General features: G+C 43.9%; 1 protein-coding gene across 1 annotated transcript; it reads right to left on the reverse strand.

The window, feature by feature from the left end:
- Positions 1-180: 180 nt before the first annotated feature.
- Positions 181-3,120, reverse strand: LOC139558799 (transmembrane protein 42-like). The gene is made up of 3 exons (XM_071374234.1): positions 2,768-3,120; positions 2,011-2,157; positions 181-1,825 (listed from the first exon to the last, which is right to left on the reverse strand). Exons 1-3 carry the CDS (start codon positions 2,942-2,944, stop codon positions 1,694-1,696), a joined length of 456 nt encoding a protein of 151 aa, XP_071230335.1. The 5' UTR covers positions 2,945-3,120; the 3' UTR covers positions 181-1,693.
- Positions 3,121-12,573: the final 9,453 nt, after the last annotated feature.

Consider the following 12,573-nt stretch of genomic DNA (forward strand, 5'->3'; position numbering starts at 1 on the left):
TTGTCCAAGAAATTATGACAGTTTGTCACACACAGACACAGCAGCAGTATGTGCAATCTAATTCTATTGGCTAACAGCCATTTTCTGAGAAATCCTCACTTGTCATACACAACTTACTAAGAGCCAAGCAACATATTCAAAGGATGGGGAGGTGGATTGTCCAAGTAACCATTTCAAGGATTCTTAATAATACATTTTTATTTATAATACATTCCCTTTCTTGATTCCTCTTGTAGGGCCCCCGTGCTGCACTAATCAGGAACACAGAGTTTATTACGCACAAAACCCATTTCCACAATAGCACATCACAGTGTTAAGGAATATCAGGGAAGTACACTGTTGGGAGTACAAACATGCCTGTAATAGAACACCACTTTCTGTAGTTTGGTTCGAAACCCCACAACAACATTTGACCTTTTGGAAGTCTTGGAAGATGCAGAGGGAGGGACTGTGCTACGGGATAGTTCCCTTACCCCGAGGATAACCTCACACTGGTTTTAATTGCAATGGAAAACTAGGATGGACATTGTACATGAAACAGGTCTACAGCTGAAAAGCAAAAGCTGGTGGCACTCAATTAAAAGGCCAGACATTGGAGTAACTGTTGTTTGGACACCCTATTAAGTCAGAATTAAGTCAAATTAATCTCTTCTGCCAAAGGGAATAAGCGATAGTTCACTCCACGATTTAAGTTGAGGTCCGACGTGGGCTAATGTCAAGAAGTCCAGGCCGTCTACTGTGTAGATCCAGCTCTGTGCCTCAAATCCAAATGAATTGTAAAGACAGGCACCCTCTAAAAATGATTAAGTTAGACGGTGCCTATCCTTTCCAATCATTGGAGTTTGTCTCATCTTGACATTAGACCACCTGAGGTTTGAAAATGTCTTACATATTTTGATTTTGGAGTGAACTAAACCGTATCACTTTACAGGCAGCTGAGAAGGTCACTAGGATTTTTTGGGCCACTTAACAGATTGACTTCACATTGCATTGACAGAGCCTTGCTGTGGTTACAGTGGATACCAGGCAGGATCAACATATTTGTGTACTTTGGTTTGATTTATTAGGGTTTAGACCTAGTTAGGAACTTTCTTTTAGACATTTGCTATAAAAAGGCAGGCAAGGCCAAACCTCCTCAGAATCCACAAAACATGTGTGAGTGTCAAGCACTCAATATATTCGGCTACAAACATGATACAACAGAAATTCCTATCAAGGCCGTGACGTGTATTCTCTGAGCCACATCATGTATGAACATTGTAATAAGCTATGAGAATATCTATGCGTTTGCTGTATTTGCGCATATCTAGCAGTAGTAGCATTTGTGAGACTTATCACTTCGGTTCACACGTCACCTTGAACACGAAATGACGCAATGTTGGTGTGGAAGTCTACAGTGCATGTCATCTTAGGATAGGTGAGCAAAATAAAGCTTTTATGTGATCTGAAGCCGAGTGTAAGCATGGTGAAGAATCGATGGCAAGCACACATTGCTGAGGATGTCAAAGTGTTTCAAACCATAAATCCCTGTATGTTCCTTACATGGTATGTTTTGACAGTGCTTTACCTTCCAAAGTTGCCATGACTGCCATTCACCCGAGAAATGCTATGGTTTGTCACAGATAGTAGGCTATACGTTGCATTACTGGTTTCGTTCTATATCACTTAATGAGTTGTGCCTTCCGACAGGTTGTCATTCGTCCTTCCTGGCTCGGTCGTTGGGGGCCGCCCTCTGAAGCACCAGGAGGCCAGAGAACGTGAGGGAGATTCCCACCCACCACAACGCAATCTGGGTCTCCCCGAAGATAAGCTGCCCCAAAAAGGCCTGTGGCACAATACAGGTATTTCAATTTAGTGCAACATACATTACACTTACTTCTCTGACAACACTTAAAAAGGAACATCTGTGTTACGTTTATTAATTCAAACCATACACTTGTAGGCTATTAGGCCTATACATTATTTACAAGTAATTTGAAGTGTCTTTTCCACAGGGAAACATATACTTACGGAACATACGAAGTTGGAAGCGGTAGTGGTCACAGTGGTTCGGGTGGAGGAGGAAGAGTACCGGAGCGCCTTGGCGAGGAACGTCCACATCACAGCATTACAGGTGAAGAGCAGCCCCCCACAAAGCAGCCTCAGTGGGATGTGGAGCTGAAGCAAACACACACAAACAACATGAATGAAAACAACATTGTTTTGGACTGGAGTCACATCAAATAGTTGAGCTGCATTCCATGGATTTGAGGCCTATTTTAGTTATTTTTCTTGATAGATATATATATATTTTTTTACATGCATTTACCTAACGACTATACAAATAAATAATATGGCTAATAAATCAACCTTAAAATCATGTCACCACGTACCCAACGTCAATACGATATTGACATTGAATGGAAAATTGCCCATGTGTTAAACCAGACTCGCATTCGGCCGCAATAAATAAAATGATAGACTACACATATGAAAATATCTTCGTTTAACACAAACATATATGATGTAATACTGCACTAGGTATCTCGTTCAATCACGCGTGTAGGACACGAGCTTGACACACAGCATGCGCCTGTCCAGCAGAGAGAGATGCTGATGCTGAGCGCAAGAGCTGGAATCTGGACCCCTAAACTCATCACTGGAAAACCCAAACTTCCCTTCTCGCGGACGAATTGCTTTGCTAACAAATTGACATCTACATTATTCAAAGCCACCCAAATCCCATCGCGTTAATAATTCAGGCACTTAAACGGCAGCGATTCCTCACCCAGTCACAAGCGGTAGTTTCGTCAGGTTGTCTAAATTTCCGCTGCTCTCCCCATGTTCGTAGCCCGGTTTCACATACACCTTTTAGGTAATCGGCTCCAAGTGACAGCTTTGCAGATGAAGATGCGACAGCCCCGAGAAACCCCGCCAGAAGCGCATAGAAAACGCCGGGGAACATATTGACAACCGAGGCACATATTTTTCTAATCCATCACATTCCTACAGCGGTATTGAGCTGAGAGTGCAGGCAGAATCTGTAGGCTACTTCCTACCAACAACCGTCCCGAGGCAGCCACACCAATCAAAATACTTTGTCAGCGGGTAGGTGCACGACGTGGTTGGACAAAATAACTCCACAGCTGTGTAGCATTGTGGGATGAGTAGTTTATTCAGCGGCATCACGTGTTTAGGAATTCTGTTGATATTGGATAAGAATCTATTTCTTTCAGGAATCTTTAGATCTGTGAGTGACTTCTCGTCCCTCAAATGCAAGACCCAATTAATCATAATATAAATCAAATTGTATTAGTTGCGCCGAATACAACAAGTGTAGACCTTACAGTGAAATGCTTACTTAGTGCCCCTAACCAACAATGCAGTTAAAAAAAATATGGATAAGAATAAGAAATAAAAGTGACAAATAATTAAAGAGGAGCAGTAAAATAGCAATAGCGAGACTATATACAGGGGGGTAGCGGTGGGTAATATGTACATGTAGGTAGAGTTATTAGTGACTATGCAAAGATGATAACAACAGAGTAGCAGCGGGATAAAAGGGTGGGGGGTGTGGGGGGGCAATGCAAATAGTCTGGGTAGCCATTTGTTTAGATGTTCAGGAGTCTTATGGCTTAGAGCTGTTTAGAAGCCTCTTGGACCTAGACTTGGCACTCCGGTACTGCTTGCCGTGCGGTAGCAGAGAGAACAGTCTATAACTAGGGTGGCTGGAGTCTTTGACAATTTTTAAGGCCGTCCTTCTACACCGCCTGGTATAGAGGTCCTGGATGGCTGGAAGCTTGGCCCCAGTGATGTACTGGGCCATTCGCACTACCCTCTGTATGGCCTTGCGGTCGGAGGCTGAGCAGTTGCCATACCAGGCAGTGATGCAACCAGTCAGGATGCTCTCGATGGTGCAGCTGTAGAACATTTTGAGGATCTGAGGACCCATGCCAAATCTTTTCAGTCTCCTGAGGGGGAATAGGTTTTGTCGTGCCCTCTTTACGACTGTCTTGGTGTGCTTGGACTATGTTCGTTTGTTGGTGATGTGGACACCAAGGAACTTGAAGCTCTCAACCTGCTCCTCTACAGCACCGTCGATGAGAATGGGGACGTGCCCGGTCCTCTTATTCCTGTAGTCTACAATCATCTCCTTTGTCTTGATCACGTTGAGGGAGAGGTTGTTGTCCTGGCACCACACGGCCAGGTCTCTGACCTCCTCCCTATAGACTGTCTCTTCGTTGTCGGTGATCATCGGCAAACTTAATGATGGTGTTGGAGTCGTCCCTGGCCGTGCAGTCATGAGTGAACAGGGAGTACAGGAGGGGACTGAGCACGCACCCTTGAAGGGCCCCTGTGTTGAGGATCAGCGTGGCGGATGTGTTGTTACCTACCCTTACCACCTGGGGGCGGCCCGTCAGAAAGTCCAGGATCCAGTTGCAGAGGGAGGTGTTTAGTCCCAGGGTCCTTAGCTTATTGATGAGCTTTAAAGGCACTATGTTGTTGAACGCTGAGCATCCGAGGCGTTTAATATACCTTTAATTAGTATGATTAATATTCAGAATATTAAATTAAATTAAAAGCCAGACATTCTATTTTAGTCACAAAAATAATCATACATTAGGCCAGGGGTGGGCGACTCCAGTCCTCCAGGGCCTGGAGTCACACTTTTTCTCCATCCCTAGCAAACACAGCTGATTAATCAAATTGCATTCTAAACTGAAGATCATGATAAGGTGATTATTGGAGTCAGGTGTGTTAGCTGGGTCTGGGGCAAAACTGTGACACCAATCAGGCCGTCGAGCAGTGGCGGATTTAGGTATAGGTGACATGGGCAGCCACCCAGGGCGGCATCTTGCCGGGGGCGGCACGGGGCGGGCACAAAAAAAAATTGGAATGGTGACATTTGCGCGATCGGTTTTCTATCGCGCATTTGCACGTCACGTCAATGATATCATGTCCCCGTGTGGGACTGTGGCTCAATTAACCTTGTCGGAGTCGGCGCCCTGATTCTAGTTTGTGAGCTAGGCAGGTCACTGCCTGGAAAGATCTCCCACTCAGAAGTACGAGATGGGGAGGGGAGCGGGGGTAGGTTGACCTCAGGTCTCCCCACTGGAAGCCCGAGGTTGTGGGAGCAGGGGAATCTATCAAATCGTTCACCTGTAACTTTGTACAAGGTGGGGTTCGCCCAGTGAGCCATACAAGCTAGAACCGCCACTGCCCTCGAGGACTGGAATTGCCTACCCCTGCATTAGGCAAGTTAGCCTTACAGCCTACTACTTTCTTAATCTACTCGATTTTAATGTTGGGTGGAGTGGAGGATCAATGCTAATGTAATGTCTTTGAGTGGGGCAAGGCAGGGCTACTCTCAGTAAATCAGCCCAGTAGCCTATATTGCATGCACACACACACTCACTCACTCACACAGCCCAATCCTGATCCAGACAGTGGGGCCCTCAGAATAAATGTCCCCTTCAGCATACTGATGACATGGATCATAGAGGTTCATTACCTAAAAACTCCACCTGATTCCGTCCCAAATGGCACCCTATTCCTAATATAGTGCACTTCTTTTTACCAGATCCTTATAGGCTCTGGTCAAAATAAGTGCACCCCATAGGAATAGGGTGCCGTTTAGGACGCATACCCTGTCTCCTCAACAAGTGGAGGGGAGAGTGACGGCACTTAGTTCAGCCATATCTCTGCCCTTCAGATTGATGGAGCTGTCACAGAGGGAACTGGGAGAAGACTTAAAATCCTCATTATGTGCAGACAGAGAGGGAATAAAGTATCCGCTCCTCCCATTTCTTTATCTATTATCAAAGAAGAATCTTATCTGTATTACAGATTTGAGACTGTATGAGATCGATCTAAGATACCCCATCTGAAACAATGATTTATTTATTTTTTATTTACCCTTTATTTAACTAGACAAGTCAGATAAGAACAAATTCTTATTTACAATGACGGCCTACCCCGGCCAAACCCGGAGAACGCTGGGCCAATTTTGCGCCCCCCTATGGGACTCCCAATCACGGCCGGATGTGATACAGCCTGGAATCGAACCAGGGTGTCTGTAGTGACACCTCAAGCACTGAGATGCAGTGCCTTTGACCTCTGCGGCCCTTGGGAGCCCAAACATGAACCTAACAATGCTATGAATGCTTTCCAAGGACCATCAGAATAACACTGGGCCACTGTTTTTCTCAGCTGTGTCAAGTAGTTTACTTTTGTATGGATTTTTGCACAGTGCCTATTTAATTAATAATTCTAAGGTCACAAATTGTTATAGACTCAAGCTGAAACAAACCTTATCCATCCATTCCCATTATTTAACTGATCCTACCTCTGGCCAGTAGATGTCTCTAATGTTCTTCAAGCAACAGCATATCTACAGAAATCAAGCAGTTAATGAGTTTTGATTGCAGACATCTTCCTCAAATGTATGCAAGTCAGCATGTAAACCTAGAATATGTGATGCACTTCAGAAGTGACTGCTTGGATAAACTGAAAAACAGGCAGAAAATATTTCTGGAACCATTATAAAATGGACTGTTGTTATTATCAGTCATGTATCATAAAAAATATTACCTCAAATAAATGTGATTATAAACTACTGGTGGTTTGATTACTTTGGGTATTTTATCTCAAATATTTCCCTATTTTATCTGTAATATCTATTATCTCACCATTATGTTATTTGTGACTAGTCACGTCAAAGCTCTCCTCTCATTAGGCCATTAGGTTCATTCTCCATCATCATGTCTCACTGGGGCCTCTTGACAGAGACAAGTCTACCCAGCCAGTCATTAGCAAGTCATCATCGCCACCCTCAGAAAATAATACATTTTAAATCAAGGGGCCAATTAAATGTCATCTTCACATTTGAATGTGCATGCTTGTGGAGAGTGTACGGCTGTGTACCAAATGGCACCTTATTCCCTATATATGGGCCCTGTTCAAATGTAGTGGACTATATACTGACTGTACAAAACATTAGGAACACCTGCTCTTTCCATGACCAGGTGAATCCAGGTGAAAGGTATGATCCCTTGTTGATCTCACCGGCTAAATCCACTTCAGTCAGTGTAGATGAAGGGGGAGGAGATAGGTTAAGGAAGGATTTTTAACCCTCGAGACAATTGAGGCATGGATTGTGTGCCATTCAGAGGGTGAATGGGCAAGACAAAATATTGAATTGCCTTTGAACAGGTTATGGTAGTAGGTGCCAGGCGCACCGGTTTGAGTGTGTCAAGAACTACAACAGTTTCCTGTGTGTCTCAAGAATGGTCCACCACCCAAAGGACATCCAGACAACTTGACACAACTGTGGGAAGCATTGGAGTCAACATGGGCCAGCATCCCTGTGGAACGCTTTCGACAACTTGTAGCGTCCATGTTCTGAAGGCAAAAGGGAGTTTAACCCAATATTAGGAACGTGTTCCTAATGTTTTGTACACTCAGTGTATAGTTTATAGGGTGCCATTTTGGACACAGATTATGACTCACTGAGGTGTCGAGAGAAAGCTCTAATTGGGATCCTGTTCTTGTTCATTGGGAGATAAGAGTCCACAGAGAACAAACTAACGCTCACAACTGAGGACCTGTCATGGAGCTTCCTATCGATATCCATTAGCTGAAAAGGCAGTCATGTTTTCCGTTTACAATCCTAACTTTACAGGACGGGCTAACTAGACTGACTTCAAGGTGAAGGGACCAAGATCATTCGTAAACTACAACTTTGACCTTAACCTTTGCCTCAGTATATGGGGCCAATTTAAATTTCATATTAAATGAGGCAATCTTTTATTGTTGTATTTTCTTTTGGGGGGGGGTAGATCAGCTTTAATATTACAGATAGATTGTAGCTTCCTTCAAATCAAATCAAATTTTATTGGTCACATACACATGGTTAGCAGATGTTAATGCGAGCGTAGCGAAATGCTTGTGCTTATAGTTCCGACAGTGCAGTAATATCTAACAAGTAATCTAACAATTGCACAACAACTACTTAATACACACAAATATAAAGGGATGGAATAATAAGGGATGGAATGCAACTTTTCAGGGAAGTCAGGAACCAATACACACCGTCAGTTAGGAAAGCAAAGGCTAGCTTTTTCAAACAGAAATTTGCATCCTGCAGCACTAATTCCAAAAAGTTCTGGGACACTAAAGTCCATGGAGAATAAGAGTACCTCCTCCCAGCTGCCCACTGCACTGAGACTAGGAAACACTGTCACCACTGATATATCCACGATAATCGAGAATTTCAATAAGCATTTCTCTACGGCTGGCCATGCTTTCCACCTGGCTACCCCAACAGCTCTGCACCCCCCGCAGCAACTGGCCCAATACCCCCCCTCGTTTCTCCTTCACCCAAATCCATACAGCTGATGTTCTGAAAGAGCTGCAAAATCTGGAACCCTACAAATCAGCTGGGCTAGACAATCTGGACCCTCTCTTCCTAAAATTATCCGCCGCCATTGTTGCAATCCCTATTACTAATCTGACTCTGTCAATCACCGTATTCTTATCGGCAGACTCAACAGCCTTGGTTTCTCTAATGACTGCCTCGCCTGGTTCACTAGCTACTTCTCAGATAGAGTTCAGTGTGTCAAATCGGAGGGCCTGTTGTCCGGACCTCTGGCAGTCTCTATGGGGGTGCCACAGGGTTCAATTCTCAGGCCGACTCTTTTCTCTGTATATATCAATGATGTCGCTCTTGCTGCGAGTGATTCTTTGATCCACCTCTACGCAGACGACACCATTCTGTATACATCTGGCCCTTCTTTGGACACTGTGTTAACAAACCTCCAAACGAGCTTCAACGCCATACAACACTCCTTCCGTGGCCTCCAACTGCTCCTAAATGCTAGTAAAACGAAATGCTTGTTCTTCAACCGATCGCTGCCCGCACCCGCCCGCCCGACTAGCATCACTACTCTGGACGGTTCTGACTTAGAATATGTGGACAACTATAAATACCTCGGTGTCTGGCTAGACTGTAAACTCTCCTTCCAGCCTCACATTGAGCATCTCCAATCCAAATTTAAATCTAGAATCGGCTTCCTATTTCGCAACAAAGCCTCCTTCATTCATGCTGCCAAACATACCCTCGTAAAACTGACTATCCTACCGATCCTTGACTTCGGCGATGTCATTTACAAAATAGCTTCCAACACTCTACTCAGCAAATTGGATGCAGTCTATCACAGTGCCATCCATTTTGTCACCAAAGCCCCATATACTACCCACCACTGCGACCTGTATGCTCTCGTTGGCTGGTCCTCGCTACATATTCGTCGCCAAACCCACTGGCTCCAGGTCATCTATAATTCTTTGCTAGGTAAAGCTCCGTCTTATCTCAGCTCACTGGGCACCATAGCAACACCCACCCGTAGCAGGTGCTCCAGCAGGTATATCTCGCTGGTCATCCCCAAAGCCAACACCTCTTTGGCTGCCTTTCCTTCCAGTTCTCTGCTGCCAATGACTGGAATGAATTGCAAAAATCACTGAAGTTGGAGACTTATATCTCCCTCACTCACTTTAAGCGTCAGCTGTCAGAGCAGCTAACCGATCGCTGCACCTGTACACAGCCCATCTATAAATCGCCCATCCAACAAACTATCTACCTCATCCCCATATTTGTTTTAGTTTTTCTGCTCACCAGTATTTCTACTTGCACATCCTCATCTGCACATATATCACTCCAGTGTAAATTGCTAAATTGTAATTACTTCGCCACTATTGGCCTATTTATTGCCGTACCTACTTACTTCATTTGTACACACTTTTTACAGATTTTTCTATTGTGTTATTGACTGTATGTTTGTTTATCCCATGTGTAACTCTGTGTTGTTATTTTTGTCACACTGCTTTGCTTTATCTTGGCCAGGTCACAGTTGTAAATGAGAACTTGTTCTCAACTGGCCTACCTGGTTAAATAAAGGTGAAATAAAATTTAAAAAATATTAATAATATGTACATATAATATATGGATGAGTGATGACCGAGTGGCATAGGCAAGATACAATAGATGGTATAAGATACAGTATATACGTACAGTGAGGGAAAAAAGTATTTGATCCCCTGCTGATTTTGTACGTTTGCCCACTGACAAAGAAATTATCAGTCTATAATTTTAATGGTAGGTTTATTTGAACAGTGAGAGACAGAATAACAACAAAAATATCCAGAAAAATGCATGTCAAAAATGTTATAAATTGATTTGCATTTTAATGAGGGAAATAAGTATTTGACCCCTTCTCAATCAAAAAAGATTTCTGGCTCCCAGGTGTCTTTCATACAGGTAACGAACGGAGATTAGGAGCACACTCTTAAAGGGAGTGCTCCTAATCTCAGTTTATTACCTGTATAAAAGATACCTGTCCACAGAAGCAATCAATCAATCAGATTCCAAACTCTCCACCATGGCCAAGACCAAAGAGCTCTCCAAGGATGTCAGGGACAAGATTGTAGACCTACACAAGGCTGGAATGGGCTACAAGACCATCGCCAAGCAGCTTGGTGAGAAGGTGACAACAGTTTCTGTGATTATTCGCAAATGGAAGAAACACAAAAGAACTGTCAATCTCCCTCAGCCTGGGGCTCCATGCAAGATCTCACCTCGTGGAGTTGCAATGATCATGAGAACGGTGAGGAATCAGCCCAGAACTACACAGGAGGATCTTGTCAATGATCTCAAGGCAGCTGGGACCATAGTCATCAAGAAAACAATTGGTAACACACTATGCCGTGAAGGACTGAAATCCTGCAGCGCCCGCAAGGTCCCCCTGCTCAAGAAAGCACATATACATGCCCGTCTGAAGTTTGCCAATGAACATCTGAATGATTCAGAGGACAACTGGGTGAACGTGTTGTGGTCAGATGAGACCAAAATGGAGTTCTTTGGCATCAACCCAACTTGCCGTGTTTGGAGGAGGAGGAATGCTGCCTATGACCCCAAGAAACCATCCCCACCGTCAAACATGGAGGTGGAAACATTATGCTTTGGGGGTGTTTTTCTGCTAAAGGGACAGGACAACTTCACCGCATCAAAGGGACGATGGACGGGGCCATGTACCGTCAAATCTTGGGTGAAAACCTCCTTCCCTCAGCCAGGGTATTGAAAATGGGTCGTGGATGGGTATTCCAGCATGACAATGACCCAAAACACACGGCCAAGGCAACAAAGGAGTGGCTCAAGAAGAAGCACATTAAGGTCCTGGAGTGGCCTAGCCAGTCTCCAGACCTTAATCCCTTAGAAAATCTGTGGAGGGAGCTGAAGGTTCGAGTTGCCAAACGTCAGCCTCGAAACCTTAATGACTTGAAGAAGATCTGCAAAGAGGAGTGGGACAAAATCCCTCCTGAGATGTGTGCAAACCTGGTGGCCAACTACAAGAAACGTCTGACCTCTGTGATTGCCAACAAGGGTTTTGCCACCAAGTACTAAGTCATGTTTTGCAGAGGGGTCAAATACTTATTTCCCTCATTAAAATGCAAATCAATTCATAACATTTTTGACATGCGTTTTTCTGGATTTTTTTGTTGATATTCTGTCTCTCACTGTTCAAATAAACCTACCATTAAAATTATAGACTGATAATTTCTTTGTCAGTGGGCAAACGTACAAAATCAGCAGGGGATCAAATACTTTTTTCCCTCACTGTATGAGATGAGTAATGTAAGATATGTAAACATTATTAAAGAGGCATTATTTAAAGTGACTAGTCAATGTAATTGTCTGTCTAATTTCCAATCTAAATGGGGTGATCTTAAAAGATGAGATAATTTGATAAGGTGAAAAAGAGGCAGACTTAAGATGAGTAGAGATTCAGTGAAAATGCACTCTACATTTTTTTTTATTTTTTACATGTATTCTAATTTTCTCCAGATGTGAGTTCTCTGCCAAAGAGACCATTCAAAGACAGAGCGGGTCTCCCGAGTGGCGCAGCGGTCTAAGGCGCAAGAGGCGTTACTATAGGCCCGGGTTCGATCCCAGGCTGTTGCAGCCGACCGCGACCGGTAGACCCCCTTGGCAGGGTTGTGTTTCGGAGGAGTCCGTATGGGAGTTGCAGCAATGGGACAAGACCGTAACTACAAATTGGATATCCCGAAAAAGGGGTGAAAAGTGAAACATTTTTTAACAAAAATGGGAGGATTAATTGTGCTGACGTTGCTTCCAGGGGCAGTTTGGAACGATCGTCTTGAGGAGAGAGATTGGACCAAGACGCAACGGGTAATGAAGACATGATGAATTTATTAAACAAGACGAAAACGAACTACACTTGATAATTAACAAAATAACAAAACGACGTAGACAGACCTGAACTGGAAAAACTTACATAAACACGCAGAACAGGAATAGACTACACAAACCGAAACAGTCCCGTGTGGCGCGACAAACACAGACACGGAAGACAATCACCCACAAACAAACAGTGAGAACATCCTACCTTAAGGTCGACTTTTGGAAACCGTGACCTAGAGTACCATGTGATAATAGAGTACATCCCAATACGGCCCATTCTGTCTTGATATACCCCAGAATGCTGACATGTATAACCTTTGACCTCCCAGGATGGGCCCTTG

This window comes from Salvelinus alpinus, chromosome 29 (assembly GCF_045679555.1).
Source record: "Salvelinus alpinus chromosome 29, SLU_Salpinus.1, whole genome shotgun sequence".
Classification (NCBI taxonomy): Eukaryota; Metazoa; Chordata; class Actinopteri; order Salmoniformes; family Salmonidae; genus Salvelinus; species Salvelinus alpinus.

Bases quoted from the DNA above. Each gene is read 5' to 3' on its own strand.
- LOC139558799 (XM_071374234.1), bottom strand. From the start codon at position 2,944: ATGTTCCCCGGCGTTTTCTATGCGCTTCTGGCGGGGTTTCTCGGGGCT. The intron at 2,158-2,767 runs GTGAGGAATCGC...TGTTTGCTTCAG, and splicing joins AAACTACCGCTTGTGACTGG to CTCCACATCCCACTGAGGCT. The intron at 1,826-2,010 runs GTAAGTATATGT...ATTGTGCCACAG, and splicing joins CTTCCAACTTCGTATGTTCC to GCCTTTTTGGGGCAGCTTAT.